At 45.2% G+C, this 22167-nt stretch overlaps 1 protein-coding gene and 1 long non-coding RNA gene across 2 annotated transcripts in view; both read left to right on the forward strand.

Moving 5' to 3' along the window:
• Positions 1-22167, forward strand: part of LOC118845023 (zinc finger protein 260-like) — a 73610-nt gene that overhangs the window by 48170 nt on the left and 3273 nt on the right. Inside the window, exon 4 of the mRNA XM_036753049.1 lies at positions 17160-17255. Within this exon, the coding sequence (XP_036608944.1) occupies positions 17160-17255 (96 nt within the window). The remainder of the gene's footprint in view (positions 1-17159; positions 17256-22167) is intronic.
• On the forward strand, positions 7429-15650 carry LOC118845050. Its single transcript, XR_005009992.1, has 3 exons — positions 7429-7567; positions 8823-8978; positions 15564-15650. It is a non-coding gene; the product is annotated as an uncharacterized LOC118845050 (long non-coding RNA).

Raw genomic sequence — 22167 nt, forward strand, 5'->3', positions numbered from 1 at the left:
GTGGGGGTGAAAGACCAACATAAGCCCAACAACAAGAACATTACCAGCATGCTGTGAAAGCACAGGTTCTTTTGATTTGCTTAACTAAGGAAAGCAAGGTTAAGGGGTTGACAAGCTTACTTTAATTCAGCATACAAATATCATTCACTTAGTTCAGGGGGGAAAAGCCAGCACCCTGAACATTATGAAATGGGGGCAAGGCTACAGGCACACCTTGCTCTTTGTGCACTCACTGGGAAAGACCACAATGAGCAGCAGGAAATGGGGCATCAATCACATTTTAAGGAGGCACAGAGACATGCTCTGAAGAGTGTGGAGCAGCAGAGAGGAAGAGGGCAGAGCTCTCAAACTGGGAATGGGATGGGGAAGGGAGGCAGAATGAGGAAGAGAAGGGAGGAGGAGAAGAAGCAGAGAACATCTCTCCCCCAACCATGACTTAGAGTTGGGGTCACTAGGCAGCTTGGACTGGGGATGGCTGGGGATGTAGTGGGTGACCTTGGCATGTTCCATGTCTGCCCAAGCTCGAAGCCCTCCACAGAGCCTGCTTCAGCCACCTTCATGGCCACTGGAAGAAATTGTTCTCATCTGACTCTTCCTGGGTAGGAGGGGTTAGTTCTTGTGCTTGGGGTTGGCACCCCCTTCCTCACCTATGGGTTTGTGGCCTTTCAGTAACTCTCAAGGTGGCTTAGCCAGAGGCACTTACCAAGGGTGGCTGTTGGGCATGCTACAGCTTCTTGGGGTCACAGGGGAGAGTTGGATGACAAGTGGACACTGAAGGAGTGTGAAAAGGGCTCAGCCAGGCTTCCCAACAGAGGTACTAGTCCTCCTTGAACAGCCACATACCTAGAAAGCAAGAGGGGTGGGGCTAAAGACAAACTAGCAAGAAGGGGAGAGCCTTCCCAGAATGGAGGACAGTCATTGGAAAGGCAGAGTCAGGAGATCAGGTCTTGGTCAAACATGAGCCAGGAGGCCAGTGTCCCTGGGTCAGAGAGCAGGAGGAGGAAGAGAGGAATGAAGTATAAGAAGACCGGAAAGTGGGGTGGGGCTGGTTATATGTACCTACTGTGCACCAGGTACCTTGTACATTTTTGTTCATTTGATTCTGCTGCCAGAATTCTCAGGGTCCTTGTCAGTGACATTCTGAATAAGGCACACAGAAGCACACATGTACACAGAAACAAACACATGTGCACATACTCACAAATGCACACACAAACACATAACATAAACACATGTGTACACGCAGATACAGATTTAGATGTAACTTCTCTCCTCCTGAGGTTTGGGATAGTCCCAGAGACAGGGTATGATCTGGTAGGGCCCTTAGGTAGAAAAAGGTAAAGAAAGTTGAATTTTTTTAAAAAGAGTTTAAAGTATTAATGTGATCAAAGGCCTTTAGTATTTGCAATAAATCCAAGAAAACAATGTCTTCTTTTTGAGTCTGTTATTTAACTGGCCTCTGTTAAGCTCCTAGGTGGCCTAGTGGAGAGAGTCCTGAGCCTAAAACTCTTCCAGAGTTCAGATCAGGCCTCAGGTACCTCCTAGCTGTGTGACCCTGGCCAAGTCACCCAACCTTGTTTGTCTCCGCTTTCTCATTTATAAAATGAGCTGGAGAAGGAAATGCAAATCATTCCTGTATCTTTGCCGAGAAAACCCCAAGTGGGATCAGGAAGGACTGGACAAGTCCAAAGCTACTGAACAACAAGTTCCCGGTCCTCGGAAGGCAGGACTTGTGATGTAGAGGCAGGATAGATGCTGAGGTTCTGACCTAGGGTGAGAGTGGAGGAAAGGGCTCATCCTGGGGGCCTCTGAGGTTGGGCACTGGGGGGGCCTCTTGGGACTAGGAAGAGCCTCCCTAAGTATGCTGGCTGGAAGCAGGCTGAAGTCACTCTGCCTTCCCTGGAGATGAGATCCTTCTGCCTTCTTCCCTAGAGCTTGGATCTTTCAGCCTTCCAGAAGCCAGCTCTGTGGGTACAGGTCCCAGCTATGACTGAGCCAGGGTCCTACAAGGTCTTGGCCTCTGCTGGCTGCCTTTGCCACTGGGTCTCATCCTCCTCATCTGACCTTGTGGTAAGTGTCCTCCAGCTCCATTAGGACTATGCCTCTCTCCTGGCCTGACTTCTGTTGGAACTCCCTGCCCCTAACTCTTTTCTAGACTCCAGATCTTTTACAAACCTCTGGGTCACCCTCCCCAGATGGACTATTGGATCACACTTTCTCCAACTTTAGTCTTGCCCACAGGGCCACAGAAGTCTTATTTTCAGCCTTCCCATTAGGACTCACATGTCCTGTCCCCCTGTCTCTAGCTCCTGCCCTCAGATGGCCCCTGTAAGGATCCCCCAGTTCTGCCTGCCCTGATTACTCCACCTTGGACCCAATTACCAAAGCTCTCTCCTGGTCCCCCTTATCTGCACCCAGGGCTCTGGGGCTGGTTCCCTGTCAGATCCCAGGCCTGTGGCTCCCTGTCTCCACTTTCCCTTCAGGGATTCCAAGCCTAAGCTCTACCAGAGGATCCCAACAGTCCTCCCCAGCCCCTAGTTAGACCTCAGGACACAGTCATCCTGCTTCCCCAGGCTCAGCATCCCCCTGGAGCCCTTCTGTCATTCCAGTGTCTCTGACCTCCCTCCATGAGCTATGTTGGGTTGTCTTGCCTTCCAGACCCTACCCCTGCTCCCCTTTTCTAGGCCTTCTGCTCCCCTGCCTGCCAGGGGGCTGAATCCCAGGCTGAATTTTGTCTCCCACTCCCAGGATTCCCCTGATCATCCCCTGGTGGCTCCATTCAAGAGCCCTCCCCCTACTCAACCTTCCCTAGCTTACCTCCTAGATCAAGAAGTCAGTCTGTTGTCTAGATAATGTGTGTGTGAGTCAGGGAAAGGGAATTCAAGGAGGACAGAAGACTATTTGGAGGGATAGCTCTGACTCACAGGTGATTGAGGCTATGACTGGTGTGAACCTGAAAGTTGGTTAAAGGAAAGAACAGGCTAGGTGATAGAAAAATTTATATTACTTATTACTACAAGGCCAGATGAGGCTGGGCAGGAGCATTCTTCTGTTTATGCCAGCCAAAGACCAGGCTCCTGGGAGCAGACACTGTCTTGAGTAAGGGCATCTGTCTTTCCTCATGTATGTTATGTTATGTTAGTTATGTTATGTTATATCATGTCATGTTAATGAGAGAAAAGACACAGACATCCTGGAACTCTAATTTCAAGTGACACTCTGACAATTACTATATTTACAATTGAGCCTATCAAGAAATTCCTTCCTCATATTATGGTTCAAACCTATGAAGACTGAGATTTTAGCTGACACGGCCATCCTGGGCCAGGAAGGGAGGGAGTGAGGAAGGAGAGGGAATTGTTCTGAAAACCTCAGGTCCCCACTGTCTGTCCTTTTTTGGCTCATTTTTGCGATGATCTCCCATGTCCACCTCTATATGTGTGATCCACCAGCTTTGAGAAAAATAACCGTGCACACGCAGCCTGCTTTGGTTTGTCCTTCTGAGAACAAAGTCTTTTTAAAAGGTTGACACTATTTACACTCCCTCTGAACTGTCAAAACCCAAAGAAGGAATAAGTGAGGCTTGGGCTGGGACCTGTTATTGGCCAGCCAGAGAGCCAGTGATTTGGGTTTAAAGGGATAGTCGAGTAGCTCCATTTGGATCCCAATGGACTTTAACAAAACCTGGTTTTTCAGAGCTATATTTCAAGAAATCATAAATGAAGACTACGTGAGATGACCGTTAATTGTCCCAGTTTTTTAAAAAAAGACAGAATAAATAAGAAGGCAAGAAAAAATCCAGTTCCCAAAATTCAAGATCTTTGGAGCTTTAAGAGATCAAAATTTATACTCCTTTGGACAGAACTCCCACATGTAATGGTATAATTCCTTGTGACAGAGGAAGGGAGGAAGGGAGAGACAAAGGAAGGAGAGAAGGAAGGAAAGATAGAAGAAGGAAGGAAGAGGTAAGGGAAGAAGAAGAGGGGATGGAGAAAGGAAAGATGGAGGGAGAAGAAGGTAGAAGGGAAGGAAGGGAGGGAGGGAGGTAACAGTAGCATTGTCCAACTGGAACTGGCCAATTGGTCGCCAGGGGGGCAGCTACTATTACTTAAATTATGTTGTTCATCCTTGGTTCTCAGTCCAAGGAGGGCAGAGTACCAGTTGGAGGGACAACTCTGACTCTGGGGCCACTGAGTCTCTGGCTGGTCTCATCCCACCTGTGATTCCAAAGCCCCCTGTGCCTCTTGGGTCTCTATAGAAGGATGGGGAGGGGAGGCAGAGAGAAGAGAAAGAGTAAGAGAAGGAGGGAAGTAGTCTTCCTGTTCAGACCATTTTCATTTCCAAGCCCGGGCCACCTTCTGTAGTTGGAGTATCACTTTCAGGTAGTATTGGGCTACATTTTTATGTGGCAGTCTTTCCGCTCAGAAGGAGGAAGGGGTGAGTCTGGGAGGGAGGGAGGCAGGAGGGGTGCTGGAGACACTGGAGAGGAGGAGCTCTCAGAGATGGGCAGCCTGGGGGGTGGTGGCCTAGGTGGAGTTTGAGCTCTGGGTGGAGTTTGGAGGCCTGGGAGGAGTTTAGGACTGAAGAGGGGATCTTTGCACTGGAGAAGGCATTCCATGTGATGGAGGGCAGGGCTTGGAGGGAGAAGCAGGCCAGTCTGTGAGTCTTAGCGCTGTGTATGATTGGAGGAAAGGGCCCCACCATCCTGGAGACCTCATGGGCTGGACAGGGCGGTACTCTTGGAAAGAGGAAGACCTTGGGGGGGGGGGGCTGGACAGAAAGAGGAAGTCTTTGAGCCCAGCCTACTCTGCCTTACCTTCACCTCAAACCTCTCATTTCTTCCCCTAGATCTGAGATATCTTTCTCTGCTAGACCCCAGCTCTGTGCTTGCAGGTCCCAGGTAGGTCTTAGCCAGAGCCCCGCCACTTTTCCTGGTTCTACTGGCTGCCCGTGTAATGCAGTCTCATTCTCCTCATCTGACCTCATGGTGAGTGTCCTCCAGGTCTGCCCAGAGCACACCTTCCTCCCCAGCCTGGCTGCCGGATGAGCTCCCTGCCCCTAGATCTTTTCCATCACTTCCTAAACTCCTGGCTCACCTTCCCCAGATTTATCATTGGATAACACTATTGCAGACTTCAGACTTTGCCCCTAGGATTCCTGGAGTCCTGATTTCAGCCTTCTGTCAGGCCCCAAGTGCCCTGTCTCCCTGTCCCCCGATGGTCATTTAACATCATTTTTGTAACTTCAATAAGGGCCAGAACCTGCACTGATTAACCAGAGGAAGAAACTGAACTGATTAACCAGCTTAAACAAACAACCTCTTTGTTCCCTTTACTCAGAGAATGCCTCTTCCTATGTCAACAAGGCCAGATCGGGCTGACTTAAGAACATCCTTTCCTCTATTAGCCATTAAGGATGAGACCCTCAACCCAAGAAACTATCTTGCTTAATATTTTATGGGCATATACTATGTTAGGGAATGTTAATAGTAAATTAAACACAGAAACGCTGGGTCGTAATTTCAATGGACCCTTTGTCAACTCTCTTATCTTATTGTATTTGCTACCTATTCAATTAAGGAAAATCCTTTTCTTTTGTCATGGTTAAACATACATGGGGATCATAAAATTGAGTAACCAGGTATGCTGAGTTGCAACTGTTCTAAACCTAAAGTCTAAATTTGACTGTATTTAAAACTTCTCATTCTTCTGCTCAGGCAGTCAGATTTTGCCTGGCTCCATACATGTATGTATTCGCTAGCTTTAAAGGAATAAACAATATGAATTTACAAATCACATAGCTTGTTTGCCTATTTTAACCAACTTTCAGGTTGACACCCCTAATCTCTAACCTCCTGGTTAGAAATTCCCTTGTCTTGCCTTCATATCCAGCCCCTTTGGAGATCCAAGAATCATGCCTTCCTACCTACCTACCCAGGCTTGGACACAGTTACCAAAGCTCTCTCCTGCTCCCCTTATCTGCATCCAGGGCTCTGGGCTAGTTCCCTGTCAGATCCCAGGCATGTGGCTCCCTGTCTCCCCTTTTCCTTTAGGGATTCCAAGCCTAAGCTCTCCCAGAAGGTCCCAACAATCCTTCCGAGCAGGGTTGTGACTATAGCTCCCAGTGTATCCTGGCCTGCTGGTTTCTCACTTGCCGATCACCATGGTACTTTGAGAAAAGTAAAAATGTTAAAATGGTATGGGTGATGTCTTTTGACTCAGTCACAAATTGGATTTAAGTGAGGCTAAGCCGCACAAAGTCATAGGCCTCACTCTCTCTTCCATGGATGTCACAGTCCAGTGACAGGACAGAATCAAGATGACTGGTGATGGTTCCAGATGCCGTGGATGACCTTGGCATCTTGTATGTCTAACTGAGCTCTTAGCGCTCCAGAGAGCCTGTGTCAGCCTCCTTAATGTCTGTTGGAACAAATTGTTCTCATCCACCTGTTCCACTAGGGAAGTCTTCATGTACCCGGGGTAGACACCCTGTCTAACTCACTGATGGGTTTGAGAGCCCTCAGTTTACCTCCACCTGGTTTCTCCTGTCTGCTGAGATGGTTTACAGGGGTGTGGCCAGTGCACTTGCTACAGCTTCTTGGAGCCACAGGTGAGTTAGGTGGACCAAGTGGACACCAAAGATGGAGAGCAGCCCTGAAAAGGGCTCGGCAGCCTGCATACAGCACGTACTCCTCTTCCCTGAACAGACCTCACCCCCAATAAGATCAAGTCAGTCTGACCTAAATATCTTTTATTCTTACAGCTCCTAATAATGCCCAATTTTAAGTCTATTTTGCCTTAACATCTGGTCTCCTTGCAGAAGGTCAAACATCACAATTACCGGTGGAGAACTCAGTCCAATCCAATCTAGATTTACAGTTACAAACAGTATATAGCATCCCAATTTTCCCAAAGCCTGTTTGTGGCCCCGCTCCTCAAAGTATAGGGTCCCTCATTGACTTAGCTTGCTGTTACACTTTTACCCTGGCAGGCTTTCTGCTCAGGAGGAAGAGGGGGTGAGTCTGGGAGGGAGGGAAGAGGGGAGGGGGTGGAGACACTGGAGAGGAGGAGCTCTCAAGAGATGGACAGCCTGATGGGTGGTGGCCCTAGTGAAGTTTGAGTTTTGGGTGGAGTTTGGAGGTCTGGGAGGAGTTTAAGGCAGAGGAGGGGATCCTAGCATTGGAGAAGGCATTCCGTGTGATGGAAGGCAGGGCTTGGGGGGAGGGCAGGGGGAGAGAGGTGGGTGGGGTCTCTGAGTCCTAACCCTGGGTGTGAGTGGAGGAAAGGGCCCAGCCCTCATGGGGACCTCAGAGGGCTGGACAGGGAGGTGCTATTGGAATAGGAAAAACCCTCCCAGAGTGGGCTGGACAAAAGCTGGAGGTCTTTGAGCTGAGACTGCTCTGTCTTATTTCCGCTTCAAATCTCTCCTTTCTTCCCCTAGATCTAACCCCTACCTTACCTCTGAACCAAGCTCGCTCTGCCTTCCCCACAGCCGAGGTCGCTTTGCCTTCCCCTGAGCCGAGATCGCTCTGCCTTGTGGACGCCAGCTCTGTGCTTGCAGATCCCCGGTAAGTCTGAGCCAGAGCACCGCCATATTTCCTGATTCTGCTGGCTGCCCGGGCAATTCAGTCTCCTTCTCTTCATCTGACCTCATGGCGAGTGTCCTCCAGGTCTGCCAGGAGCACACCTTCCTCCCCAGCCTGGCTGCCGGATGAGCTCCCTGCACCTAGATCTTTTCCAGACACCCCTATCACTTCCGAACTTCCTGGCTCACCTTCCCCAGATTTATCATTGGATAACACTTTTCCAGACTTCAGACTTTGCCCATAGGATTCCTGGAGTCCTGATTTCAGCCTTCCTATCAGGCCCTACTGTGTCCTGCCTCCCTGTCCCCTAATTTCTAAACTCCTGGTTAGAAATTCCCTTGTCTTGCCTTCAGCCCCAGGTCCTTTGGAGATCCAAGAATCCTACCTTCTTCCTACCTGCCTACCCAGGCTTGGACACAGTTACCAAAGCTCTCTCCTGGTCCCCCTTATCTGCACCAGGGGCTCTGGGGCTGACTCCCTGGCAGATCCCAGACATGTGGCTCCCTGTCTCCACTTTTCCTTTAGGGATTCCAAGCCTAAGCTCTCCCAGAAGGTCCCAACAATCCTCCCCAGTCCCTAGTTAGACCTCAGGACACAGTCATCCTGCTTGCCCAGGCTCAGGGTCCCCCTGGAGCCCTTCTTTCACTCCAGCGTCCCTGACCTCCCTCCATGAGCTATGTTAGATTGTCTTGCCTCCCAGACCCTACCCCTGCTCCCCTTCCCCAAGCCTCCTGCTCCCCTGCCTCTCGTCCCCTGCCAGGGGGCTGAATCCCAAACTGGATTTTGTCTCCCAGCCTCAGGCTTCCCCCGATCATTCTCTGGTGGTTCCATTCAAGAGCCCGCCCCCTTCTCAACCTTCCCTAGCTTCCCTCCTATATCCAGGAGTCAGTCTGTAGTCTGGATAATGTGTCTGTGAGTCAGGGAGAGGGGATGCAGGGAGGGTAGGGGACCATGTAGAGGGAGAGCTCAGGAGCCATTGAGGCAGTGAATGGTCTCATCCCATCTGGGATCCCAAGCCCCCTCTGCCTCTTGGGTCTCTTGTGAGAGAATGGGGGGGGGGGTAGAAGAAAATGAGTAAGAGAGGGAGGGAAGTAGTCTTCCTGTTGAGACCATCTTCATTTCCAAGCCTGACCCCCCCTGTTTCCTCCCTCCCTCTGTAGGGTGGAGTCTTTCTCCTGAGGGCAGGGCCTGGGCCTTTGTGACTCCTGTGGAGCCTCACTCTTGTAAATCCCTGTAGGCCAGCTTGCTGCCTAGGAAGAGAAGAGCAAGACCTCTCCCCCTCTGGGATCCTTCTCCCTGCCCAGCTCAGTCTGCAGAGGACCAAGACCTGGCCCCAGCAGGGAGCCTGGAGCCAGAGGGAATGGCCCCTGGGAGCAGCAGCCCCCCTCTCCAGGTGAGTGCAGTCTGTGCACAGACATCAGCCAATGAGGCCATTGCCCTAGACACAGAGGATGGTCTGTGAAGCTGGCGGTGTGGTCCTCATGGAGCATTCCTTTACAAAAATAGGCATGAAATTGAATCAGGTAGTAACAACACTGCCCTGCTCTCTGCTCCTCTGCCTTACACTGATTCCCTCTCTCGTTGTTATGTGGAGCACTGACTCCAGCCTTCCTCACTTTGCTGCCCTCCCCAATTTGTTTTCAAGTTCTCCCTCATCAGAACAGGTCACCCAAGTGTCCCCAGTCTCACTGAATCCTTCCCATTTACCATTTCTGGGGTCCAGTCAGTAAGCATTTGTTATTATCATTGAGTTGTTTTTCAGTCCTGTCCAACTCTTTGAATCTTCATGATCCCATTTGGGTTGTTCTTCTAGAGATCCTGGAGTGGTTTGCCATTTCCTTCTCCAGCTCATTTTACAGATGAGGAAACTGAGGCAAATAGGGTTAAGTCTGACTTGCCCAGGATCACTCAGCTAGTGTCTGAGGCCAGACTCTAGCTCAGGTCCTCCTGAGTCCAGGGCCAGGTCTCTATCCACAGTGCCACTCAGCTGCCCCAATAAGTCAGCAGCTTTGTCCAAACACGCTCTGCACAGTATCAAGTGGAGGTAACTCTGAGAGGGAAGGCTCTAACAATTCTGGGGACCAGGAAAATAAATTTTTCAGAAAGTGAAATTTTAGCTGAGACTTGAAGGAAGCCCAAAGGCCAAGGTCAGGATCAAGGACTTTCCAATCATGGGAGACAGCCATTGGAAAGGCTCAGTGTCAGGACATGGGGGATTTGGTCAAGAATCAGCCGGAAGGTCAGTGTTCCTGGGTTAGAGAAGAGGAGGAGGAGGGGAGTGAGGTGTAGGAAGAGTGGAAAGGAGGTTGGAGCTGGTTATGTGTACCTACTATGTGCCACCTTATTCAGCTTGCACATTTTCTATCATTTGATCCTGTTGCAAGCATTCTCAGGTTCCTTGCTAGTAAGCGGCTGAACAAGGCAGTACAGGATGCAGCCAGGCAGGGACCCGGCCCTGTTTTGTATCCCCCAAAGGGCAACATGTACCATGAGCAGGGGATGGACACAGCTGTTCCACAGATGTCATATATATATCATCATTTTGATAGGATTTGGTTTAAAATTTTTGAGGCAGTGTTCACTAATGACATTGGCCTCGAGTTTTTGTTCTGTGTTTTAACTGTCCCTAGTTTAGGTCATCGGTCTATATTTGTCTCAACTTGAAAGGATTCTGTTGGGATACTTTCTCTTTTTAATTGAATATTTCATTTTTCCCCAAGTGCATGTAAAAACACTTTTTAACATTTGTTCTTTTAAAATTTTGAGTTCTAAATTCTGTCACTCTCTCCCTCCCTCTGTCTTTACCCCTCTCGTTGGGAAGGCAAGCAATTCAACATAGGTTGTACATGTGTAGTCATGCAAAACATGTCAGTCATGGTGTGAAAGAGAACACAGACAGAAAACCCCAAGAAAAATAAAGAAAAGTCTCCTTCCATCTGCATTCAGACCCCACCAGTTCTTTCTCAGAAGACGAATACCATTTTTCATCCTAAGTCCTATGGAGTTGTCTTGGATCATTGTTTTGCTGAGAAGAGCTAAGTCATTCACAGATAACTATGGTTACAGTGTTGCTGTTCCTGTGTCCAGTGTTCTCTCGGTTCTGCTCATCTCACTTTCCATTAGCTCCTCGAGGTCTTCCTAGGCTTTTCTGAGAGCATCCTGCTCATCATTCCCTGTAGCACAATGGTGTTTCATTACAATCACATACAACAACTGGTTCAGCCCTTCCCCAATTAATAAGCATCCCGTCAATCTCCACTTCCTTGGCACCTCTAAAAGAGTTGCTATAAATATTTTTGTACATACAGATCCTTTTCCTTTTTGTTTTTTCTCTCTTTGGGATACATACCTAGTAGTAGTATTGCTGGGTCAAGGGGGATGCACGATTTATACATCCTTTGGGCATAATTCAGTTTACAGCTTCACCAACATCACTTTTCCCATATCCCCTCTGACATTTGTCATTGTCATTTTTTGTCCTCTTGGTTTGAGGTAGTATTGCAGAGTTTTAATTTGCATTTCTACAGTCAATAGTGATTTAGAGCATTGGTTCATGTGGCTATAGAGAGCTTTGATTACTTCATCTGAAAACTGACTCTTCATACTTTTTGATCATTTATCAATTGGGCAATAGCTCTCATTGTTATAAATTTGATTCACTTCTCTATTTGAGAGATGATGCCTTTTGCAGAGAAACTTGCTTCAAAAGTTTTTTTTACAGTTATGTTTGCTAACTGTATTTTCCTCCATCCTATTCTCCCCTGTTAATTCTGTTCTCTCTCTCCTTTCACCCTGACCCTTCTCAAAACTGTTTTGCCTCTGACTCCTGGCTTCCCCTCCCAATCTGTCCTCCTTCTATGAGCACTACCTCCACTTCTCTTATCCTCTTCCCCTCCTACTTTCCTGTAGCATAAGATAAATCTCTATACCCAAGTGAGTTGTATGTTATTCCCTTTTCTAGCCAATTCTGATGAGAATAGGGTTCAAGTCTTCCCTCTCACCTTACCCATCTTCCGATCCACTCTAAAATCTCTTTCATGCCTCTTTTATCTGAGATAATTTACCTCCTTCTACCCCTCCCTTTTCATTTCTCCCAGTACATTCCTTTTTCTCATCCCTTAATTTTAAAATTTTCAATATTGCCCCATAATATTGCACTCACACTTGTGCCCTCTGCCTATACATACTCCTTTTAAATACCCCCGTAATGAGAAAGTTCTTAGGAGTTACAAGCATCATCTTCCCATGTAGGAATGTAAATAGTTTAACCTTCAAAGTAAAAAGGACAGAGCAGAGAACAAAAGACAACTCACAAGGAAGCAAAGAAAAGATGGATTGCATAAGCTTTCTTTTTCTCTTTTTCTCATTTATTTCTTTGCTATTTTATCTGGTTTTTTAAACTGTAATTTAGATTAATTTACTTTTTTTAGTTTTCAACATTCACTTCCACAAGATTCTGAGTTCCAAGTTTTCTCCCCATCTCTCCCCTTCCCCCCACCCCAGATGGTGTGCATTCTGATTCGCTCTTCCCCCATTCTGCCTCCCTTCTATCAGCACCCTCCTCTTTTTCCTTCCCACTTAGTATCATAGGGCGAGATAGATTTCCATACCCCATTGCCTGTATATCTTATTTCTCAGTTGCATGTGAAAACAACTTTTAACATTTGTTTTTAAAGTTTGTATAGGCTTTTATGAAATGGAAATTTATTGCTGCATATTTTGAATCCTCTCTCACCTTCTGCTGTTCACATGACACTTTTTTTCTTTTCTTATTTTGTATTATTTTCATTTTAGCATTTAAGTTTGTTTCTTTTTTCTTTTCTTATTTTGCATAGAAGTTTAAAATTTACAATTAAAAGAATTAGTTCAGCCTTATTGAACCCCTTAGGAAATTTCCTTTTCCTGTTTATCTTTTTATGCTTCTCTTGAGACTTGTATTTGAGAGTCAGATTTTCTATTCAGCTCTAGTCTTTTCTTCAGGAGTGCTTGATAGTCCTCTATTTCAATACTCAATTTTGCTGGGTAGGTGATTTGTACTTGCAGTCCTAGCTCTTTTGCCCTCTAGAATATCACCTTCCAAGCCCTTCGATCCTCTAATGGAGAAGCTGCTAAATCTTGTGTCATCCTGGCTGTGGCTCCATGCCTACTTGAATTGTTTCTTTCTGACTGCTTGCAAAATATTCTCATGGACCTCAGAGCTCCAGAATTTGGCCATAACATTCCTGGGAGTTTTCATTTTGGGATCTCTTTTAGGAGGTGATTAATGGATTCATTCAATTTCTACTTTACCCTCAGCTTCTGGGCTATCAGGGCAGTTTTCCTGATAATTTCTTGAAAGGTGATGTCTAGGCTCTTTTTTTGATTGTGGCTTTTAGGAAGTCCAATAATTTTTCAATTATCCCCCTCTTGCATCCATTTTCCAAGTAAGTTATTTTTCCAAAGAGACATTTCACATTGTCTTTTTTTTTTTCATTTTGTTTGATTGGTTTTTGATCTCTCATAGAGTCAGGAGATTCCACTTGCAGAGTTCTCATTTTTAAGGGATTATTTTCTTCAGTGAGCTTTTGTACCTCCTCTTCCATTTGGCCCATTCTACTTTTTAAAGAGTTCTTTTTTTCTGTGAATTTTTGTGCCTCTTTTTCCATTTGGCCAGTTCTGCTTTTAAAGGCATTCTCCTATTGGATTTCTGTACCTCTTTTACCATTTTCCTCTTCTGTTCTTTAAGGTGTTATTTTCTTCAGTATTTTTTTTTTTGCCTCCAATACCAGGCCGTTGACTCTTTTTTCATGATTTTCTCGCATCACTTTCATTTCTCTTCCCAATTTTTCCTCTGCCTCTCTTAATTGATTTTTATCAATGCTTTTCCAGCTCTTCATGACCTGAGACAGGGCTTGTATACATAATTCACCAGAAGTGGGCTGGACTATGATATAATCATTCTAAGATCTTGAGTTACTGTTCCTGTGGGAATAGTTCTTGTCTCAAGTCTTAGGGCTTGTGATTACTATGAGGGGTATAGAATGAGAGTTCTGTGATGGGAACAGGAGTGCAAGGAGCAGGGAGTGTGACCATATCAGAGACATGAGGGATGTTAACTCAGGTCCCTGGGAAATGGGGGAGTGAACATCTTGTACATTTTGCTAGATTGTGAGATCATCCAGAGGGCAAAGGATTATTGTTATGCCAAGCTCTGGGCTCCACCTGGTTGCTGTGCCTTAGCTCTGGGAAACAAATTGTCTCCAAATATTTTGACATATTACAAAATGGGATGTGAAAAGCAGAAGTCCAGAGGAAGCAAGTAGGGGTGGAATGCTGTTGATGTTGGAGGCTTAGTCTCATCTGGGTTTAAAAAGAAACAACATGTACATGTGAAAGGGGGTAAAAGTCTTCTGAACACGCAGAGAGGTGAGAAAATTGGGGAAGAGGGTCAGGGAGGGACTTTTCAGAAGGTGCATGGACTGGGATTTAGGAGGGAGGGGGAGAGGATGGGGGGACTTCTGGAGGCCTTGTGGATTATAATGAGAGGTTGGAGGAGATGGGGGGACTCTTGGAAGGCTGAGTGAGTTGGCAAGTTGGTGGGGGAGAAGATAAAGTAAAAGCGATAGGATAAAAAGAGAGGCTGAGGAAGAAAATAGTGAGTAAAAGATTAGATCCAAAGATATTCACAGACAGTAATTACCACTGTGAATGTGAATGGGATGTTTACAGCAACTCTCTTTGTGGTGACAAAGAACTGAAAATTGCAGGGATCTCCATCATTTGGAGAAAAGCTGAATGGGTTGTGGCTTGTGCTTGTGATGCAACACTACTGTGCTATAAGAAACGATGAGCTTAATGATCTTAGAAAGACTTGTACACAGTGATGCAGAGCAAAGTGAGCAGAATGAGGAAAACATTGTATACAGTAATAGCAATATTGTGTTCACAACAACTTTGAGCGAATGTGTCATTGTGACTGTTATAAAGACACAAAGTCGAAATAAAGGCCGTATTAAAGAGAGCTACTTTCTGCACCCAGAGAAAGTAGTGATAAATAGAAGCATGTAGAGAATAATTTTACATGTATGTGCCTTTTTATATCTGGTGGTAGCCATCTCTAGGGCTGGGGCAGGGGAAGGAAGGAAAAAAAGAAGCTTCCAAGATAATTTTGTTGTATTTTTGGAGGGAATACGAAGTTGTACATGGTAGATTTGCAGTTTTCTGTGCAATCAGCTTCTTTATTGTACTCTTATGAAAATGTTTTGCTTCCTAAATTGAAAAGAAAATAATTTAAAAATAAAAAGATGAGACTCAGTCCTAATCCTCTAAGGCTCACATTCTAATGGAGGAGATAACGTGCAAAGAATTTTGCACATATAAGATATGTGTGTTATAAACACTATTGGAATGTACACATGTACGTACGTATATGCATGTATTATATAAATTTGGTCTAAGGCTTCCCCTTCCTCTTATCTATAAGTTCACTACTCTGTTTGGACTCCATGTCCTTTGGATTTAAGTAAATCTTGCTCTGAATATATTCAACATGAACGAAAATAAATCCTAGAGTTTACCATGCATACATGTGAACATAAGAAATTTTTTAAAATAAATTTTTTTACAAAATATATCAGTTATATTAGTTCTGATGAAGAAGGTATTTCCCATCACCCTCTCTCATGTTCCCCCACACATCTGCCTTCCTCACTGATCAAACACAAACTCTCTCCCTGATTTCATAGGAAGATGCATTTCAGAGGAAAATACTCCTCAGTTTTATTCTAACTGACCATGGAAAAAGCTTATCTCAAAATTCAGCTGGGCTCTTAATGACTGTGGTTTTAGAAGCTGACTGTGATTCTAACAAAGGGTATGGCCTTTGGGCAAATCCTTCTCTGCATTTCAGTTTTGTTCTGTTCTGTAAATTAATGAAAGTTGGACTATTAAAATCTGAAGTGTCCTTCAGCTCTACATTCTGTGACTTTTAATGATTTAGGGGTTGGTGACATTCAAGGACGTGGCTGTGGATTTCACCCAGGAGGAGTGGGGCCTCTTGGACCATGCTCAGAAGGAGTTGTACAAGGGGGTCATGCTGGAGAATGCCCGGAACCTCCTCTCCCTGGGTAAGGACACTTCCTCTGGTAATGCTGAGTCTGCAGTCAAAGGAATATCTTCATGCCCTGGTGTGCAGGGTTTGGAGCCCTGATCTGTTAATAGAGAGAGAAAAGTGTTGGTCTCCTGTCCTGCTGCCTGGAGTTTCCTATAGAAAGTCTGTGCATTGTGTGACAGGAACTTGAGGGTTTCCTTGTTGCTCCTGAAGCTGTCTTTCACCTCTTCTAGGCAGCTTCAAATTAGTGTGGAAGAATCTCAGACCTATAACTAATCTCATGGGTCATTTGGCCTAACCCCCACTTGGCCATGAAATCTGTCTGCCAAGGCTCTGAAAGCTGCTCAGGAGGCTTTTCCTTACAAGCCTGTCCTCTCTGGGATGGGTCTGGGATCTGGAATATTCTTCTTTTTAACAGCATCATTTCTTAGCTCCCAATTTCTACTCGTCCGTCGTATAGTGAGTTTGTCCGAAATCTTCCTTCCTATTGCCCTGAAATTCCAGCACAGATGGTGGGAAAGGAAGGGAAGGGAAGAAGCATTTATTCTCACTTAGTATTTGCCAGGTGCTGGGCCTGGAGCTTTCTTTACAATATTATGTTGCTTTATCCTCACAATTGGGTGATTCTATTCTCCTCATTTGACAGTTGTGGAAACTGAGGCAAATGGAGTTTATGTGACTTGTCCTGTGGCACACAGCTAGTAACTGTCTGAGGCTGGATTCAGACCCTGGCATGCCTCACTCTAGGCCCAGGGCTGTCTCCACTGCACTATCAGCTGCCTCTAATTCGAGAGAATGGAAAGTGTGCCATGAGTCCATCCTTCTATGAAAAAGGTGCACCAAGACCAGATTTTCTGACTCCAACCTGGTTCCCTGATCTTCTCCTCCACTTCTCCCCAAAGCTCACAAAAGAAATGGTATCAGACTATCCTCTAGGAGTCCTGGGAACTACCCTGGGATCATTGCTTACATGATCCTGGCATTTCCAAGAAAAAGAGACTGGCCAAGAAGTAGAATTTGAACCAACTAGGGTTTATTGAGTTTGCCAGCAGGAGACTATCACCTGAAGATGCAAAGACAACCCAAATGAGCAGTACACAAGGTTTCTACAGGTTTCAGAGAGTGAGGAACAGGGGAGGGGGACAGGGCAAAAGCTGGCTCATCTAGGTCCCTGTTCTGAGACTCCAATCTGGTCTTGCATAATAAGCCTTTTTCGCTTGCATTGGAATTAGGAGTTTCTATGAGAATGGGACTCGACAGGATGGGGGGCAGAGGTTTGGCTCCTTCTCACAGCAGGTTCTACAAAAGGAAAATGGAGTACAACCTGCTTTGGGTTACCTGCATTATAAACACTAGAGGTTGAGTACAGGCTCATGTGTGTAAATCTCGCAATTGAGAAGCTCTGGGTCTGAACACCTTTTCCTAAAGAGAACTAAAGGACAAGTTTGTCTCCATGCTCATCTCTGTCTGACTCCCCATGCTCAGGGCTGCCAGTTCCCAGAGAAGACATGATCTCTTCCTTTGAGCAAACGGAAGGCCCATGGATGCTGGAGCAAGAAGGCCTGAGGAGCTGCTGTCCAGGTGAGTGAGTGAAGGCAGATATATGAGAGGTGGGATTACAAGAGGCCGCTATTTGTTCTTGTGGTGAAGCAAGTGGTAGATCTGGGGGCAGGAAGGCCTGACTTGGAATTCTTTTTCAGATATTTCTCAGCAGCAGCTTCATGGGTCAGTCACTGAACCACTGAGTCTCAGTTTCTCCAAAAGTAATAAGAGGGGTTTGGACTCCATGACCTTTCACCTTCTTTCAGGGGATAAATATATGATCCAAAAAAAAGTCATTGTTTGGAATTTGGGGGCATGGAATTCTACTGAGAGTAGTAAAGAGGATTAGGTTCTCCTATCTGAGCTCTTTCCTAGACCTCCTTCAAGTCAACCAACTTCTAAGTGCCTGCTCTGTTCCAGACCCTGTACAAAGGACTGAGCACATAAATCAATACAAGAAACATCCACTGCTCCCATGAAAATCACAGTTTGGTGGGGCAGAGAGTGTGCCAACAGCTATGTAGAAACCCCCTATGGACAGGATAAATTGGAGCTAATCAATAGAGGGAAGGCTCTGAATTTAAGGGGGTCTAGGAAAAGCTTATTGTGAGAGGTAGGCTCTAGCTGGGGATTCAGGGAAGCCAGCAAGAACATTTTAGGCAACAGGGATGGCAACAAAAACCCACAGAGTTTGAAGAGGGAATGACCTGTCCCCAGAATAGAAAGGAGGCCCAAACAAATGGATTATAACATATATGGAGGAGGGGAGGGTGGGAGAAAGAAGACTGGAAATGTAGGTGAACATTAGGAAATGAAGTGCTTTCACAGCCCTAGATAGGGTTTTATATTTCATATTTTGCTGGGGAGCCACCGGGGTCTATTGAATACTTGGTGACCTGGTCAGCTGAGAGTTGAAGGAAGATGAACTTAAAAACTGGATGGGGGATTAGACTGGACTGAGGAGAGAATTGAAGCAGCTGGACCAACCAGCGGGCTCTGACAGTCTCTGAGGTATTGGGTGACAGGGGTCTGAATCAAGAACGTGACAATATAGAGACAAAAGGGGTCTATGGAATGATGTCACAAAGGTGGAATCAAGAGGACTCTACAAGAGGTTGAACATGGGCGTCAGAAGTGTGAGTGTGTGGGAGTTGATGTGGAGGGCATGACATTTCATTTCTGAGCCTGGACTGTTTGGAGGATGCCTTGGATAGCATTAGGAATGGAAGAAGATGGGAAGGTTGGTGGAAAGACAATGAGTTTCCTTTTGGATATGGTAGAAGGAGAACCAAGAGACAGTTATGTTGCTTAAAAGTAGGGAGGGGAAGATCAAAAATAAGGGAGAGACTGAGTGTGTCGAGGCCTGCAGAGAAGTCAAGAAGGATTGGAATTAAGAAATGGCCACTGAATTTTAGCAATTTTAGATTATTGGTACCTTTGGGAGATGGGTTTCACTTGAACAATACATTTCAGAGGTAGGGAGCTTGCAGAAAGTTTTGTTTCTTTCTTTCTTTTTTACTATTATAAATACCCAAATTACCTATAAAGGAGAAATGAAGAAAGATGCCATGCATAGACAGAGGAAAACCTGATAAATAGAAATACGCCTAGAATAATTATACTTGGATATAATTATTTGTGTCTAATTGTCACCATATCTTGGGTGGTGTAACAAGGTAGAAAAAAAGAAAGTTTCAAAGAAAGCCAGGGATAGGAGTTGGAGACACCAAATGGGAATGGAGATCTCTAACTATTTAGCCATAAAATCGAGGAAAGATATTGGACACCTTGTCATGGGGGCGCATGGGTCAAGTGAGAGGGTTTTAAGGATTAAAGAGAAATGATTTTATTTGTGGTTATGGGGAAAGAGTCATCAGTGTGAGAGTGAGTGAAAATTGGTGACAAGAAAGGAGATGCTGGAGGAGGAATATACAGAGGTAGATGAGGGGGCAGAGTGAGATCATTGGCACATGTAAGGGGATTTTCATTAGCAAGCAGAAGAATAGTCTTTCCATGTGATATGGAGAGTCAAAAAGGAGAAGAAGACATCTGATTTATGTGAGATGAGGAGGATAAGAAAGCCCTTGAGTGGTTGGGGGGGAGTGGTAGCAAGCCATGACGGAGGATCGGGGATGAATGAAAAGATTTGGAAGAACTGCTATGATGAGCAGCACAGGTAGTCAGTCAGGGAGATGGCAAAGGATTGCCCTTCCCCAGTGAGGGCCCAGCTGAGATTACATAGCCTAAATTGGTGGTGGATCTGGCAGCCTGGTTTCATGATTTTCTCTCTGTACATTAGCAGCACCTGAGGAGGAGAGATGGCTGCTGCCTTATTCAGGAGTCTTCCAAGGCTAAACTTTGCATAAATCATCAGGCCAAGTCCCTTTCCTAATCTCTGTGGATAATCTCTGTCCCCATTCTTGGAGAATTGTTGGCCAGGTTCATGTAGGTGACCACCACATCAGTTGAGAGAGCTGGGAGTTAGAGACCCATAGGGGCATTATAGCAGGAGACCCTTCAGGAGCCTAGAAAGAAGCCTCTGTAATCTTCAATATTGGTTCTGGTCTGGTTCCACCAGGGTTAGAACCTGACTAAAGAAACTACTTGGAGGTGATGGAGTGCAAGAAAGGGACAGAAACTGGGCTGAGGCCTGAACATATATTCAACAACTAGGGGAGAGACCAGAATGTGGGGAGGTAGAGGCTGGGACTGTTATCAGCCCTGGCCCCAGGCAGAGAATCAATAAACACAGATTAAATGCTTTCTCTTATAGGCACTATGCTAAGCCATGAGGTTACAAATGAAGGCAAAAGACAGTGTCTGCTGTCACAGAGCTCAGAATCTAGTTTATAAACTAATGCTGATACAAGGGAAAGTGAGTGTTTTGGAATGAAAATACATTTAGTTCCACAAGGACATAGGAGAATAAAGCGAGTGACAAGAATACAGGTTTAAGAAGGAGAGCAGAGGGGCAGCGAAGTGGCATAGTGAGTAGAGCACCAGCCCTGGAGTCAGCAGGACCTGAGTTCAAATCCAGCCTCAGACACTTGACATTTACTCAGACATTTACTAGCTATGAGACCTTAGCAAGTCACTTACCTCCAATTTTCCTGCCGTCCCTCTTCCAAAAAAAAAGGAAAAGAAAAGGAGAGCAGAATTGGGAAGGAAAGAGTCAAAATCAAATGAAAATACTAGCTAGCATTTATACAGCAGCTACTATGTGTCCTGCACTGTATAAATCTTGTCTCTTTTTATGCTCACAAGAACCCTAAGGAATAGATGGTATAATTATGCCCATTTTACAGATTAAAAAAATCTGAGACAAACAGAGCTCTTCTGACTTCCCTAGGGTCACCCGACTGGCAAGTTTCTGAGGTGGCATTGGAATTCAGGTCTTCCTGATTCGAGGCCCAGCATTCTGTCTACTGTACCACCACTTGTATTCTCATTTTTTAAACAGAATATGTTGAAAATGCTCACTCATGGATGAGGTGCAAAATGGAAGGTGACTTTCACAAGCTCCTTCCAGGCCTTGGAAATTCATTTTTTTAACCCTCTAAGCACTCATAAGTCATTGCTAATTACTATTTTAAAATTTTGTTTTCCGATGGGCTCTTGGCAAGTACTGTATTAAATGACAAATATGGTGGAAGGTCAGTTGCAAATATTGCTTTGATGTTTTTATTAGTGTTTATATACAAAACAAATTTTGGAAGGATAGGATTTCCTCAGACATGACTCTGTTATTTCTACCACTGGTAAAGTGGCTACACATTCACTGAAATGAATGACCTATGTTGCCAACCAAGTCCTTTGAGAAGCTGCCAGATAGAAGAAGAGTGACGTGAATAGAGCAGAAGTTCAAATTAGAAAACAACCTCAGGGTTAGTGGCATTTTAAGGTCTGTTTTGTAGCTCTTTTGTGGTGGTCCGTGACAGTTTCGTGATGGACTTTACTGTGCATGCCTGGTAAGGGGCTTTGCGTGCCAGTGAATGTGCAACCTTCCTGGAGGTTTGGAAACAATTTGATGTCAAGTTGAGAAACTAAAAGAATCTGTTGTCCTTGGCCAGAAGCAGTTAGAGTTTGACGCACTCACTGCACGATCTCCAAAAGCCATGCTCCTGATCATGGTAGTCTGGAGTCACTGCCAAATCACAACTGTTAAGGTTGAAACATGCACATACTTCTGGTCCAACTAGATAAATATCTTTGTAACCAGATTGGACAATTATTTACTGCTTAAGATGCTCTAATCCCTTGAACAGTTGCCTCCGTCTTTCAAGGGGTTTGTGCATATTTAAAGGGGAAGTGCTGCAAGAAGACTAATAGTGAAACATGCTGTCCAGTTCTGTACCAAAGGGTGATACACTCCAATTCCTGTATGAGACACTTATTTCAGACATGGGCAATGCCATGCATTTTTTTTTTAATTGTGTTTTACGGAAGGCTTTTAATTTTGTTTTAGTAAGCAGAGCCATTTAAAGATAATTTTTAAAAAGAAATAAGTAATGGCTATCTCAAGAAATTGATGAGTCAGAAAAACCTCTTCATGCCTCAGCTAAATACAGAAAAGTGTTGGTATTCTGTATGTGAACTGAGATAGTCTATCAAAAAAATATGAGATTCAAAGTGATCCCCAGGGAGCTTAGGTTATGGTTACTGGTAGAATAGGTCATGAAATAATTTGAATATTTAGCACATGTGCACCAAATGGCATTGTATCTATGAAGAAAGGATTGAAAGTGCTGACAGTGAAAGAGAAAGAGACAGAGCCGGCCCAATCTCAGGGTTTGCATTCTAGTCCCAACTGCTGGGATTTGTGTCAAGTCAGTCAGCCATTCTGAGCTCCTGGTCTGAGTTGTGAATGAGATGAGAGTGATGGCCCCACCTGTGTCACAAGATTGTTGCGAGATCCAATGTAAATTCAAGCTTGAAGCTCTTTGGAAATTCA

This window comes from Trichosurus vulpecula, chromosome 1 (assembly GCF_011100635.1).
Source record: "Trichosurus vulpecula isolate mTriVul1 chromosome 1, mTriVul1.pri, whole genome shotgun sequence".
NCBI classification, from domain to species: domain Eukaryota; kingdom Metazoa; phylum Chordata; class Mammalia; order Diprotodontia; family Phalangeridae; genus Trichosurus; species Trichosurus vulpecula.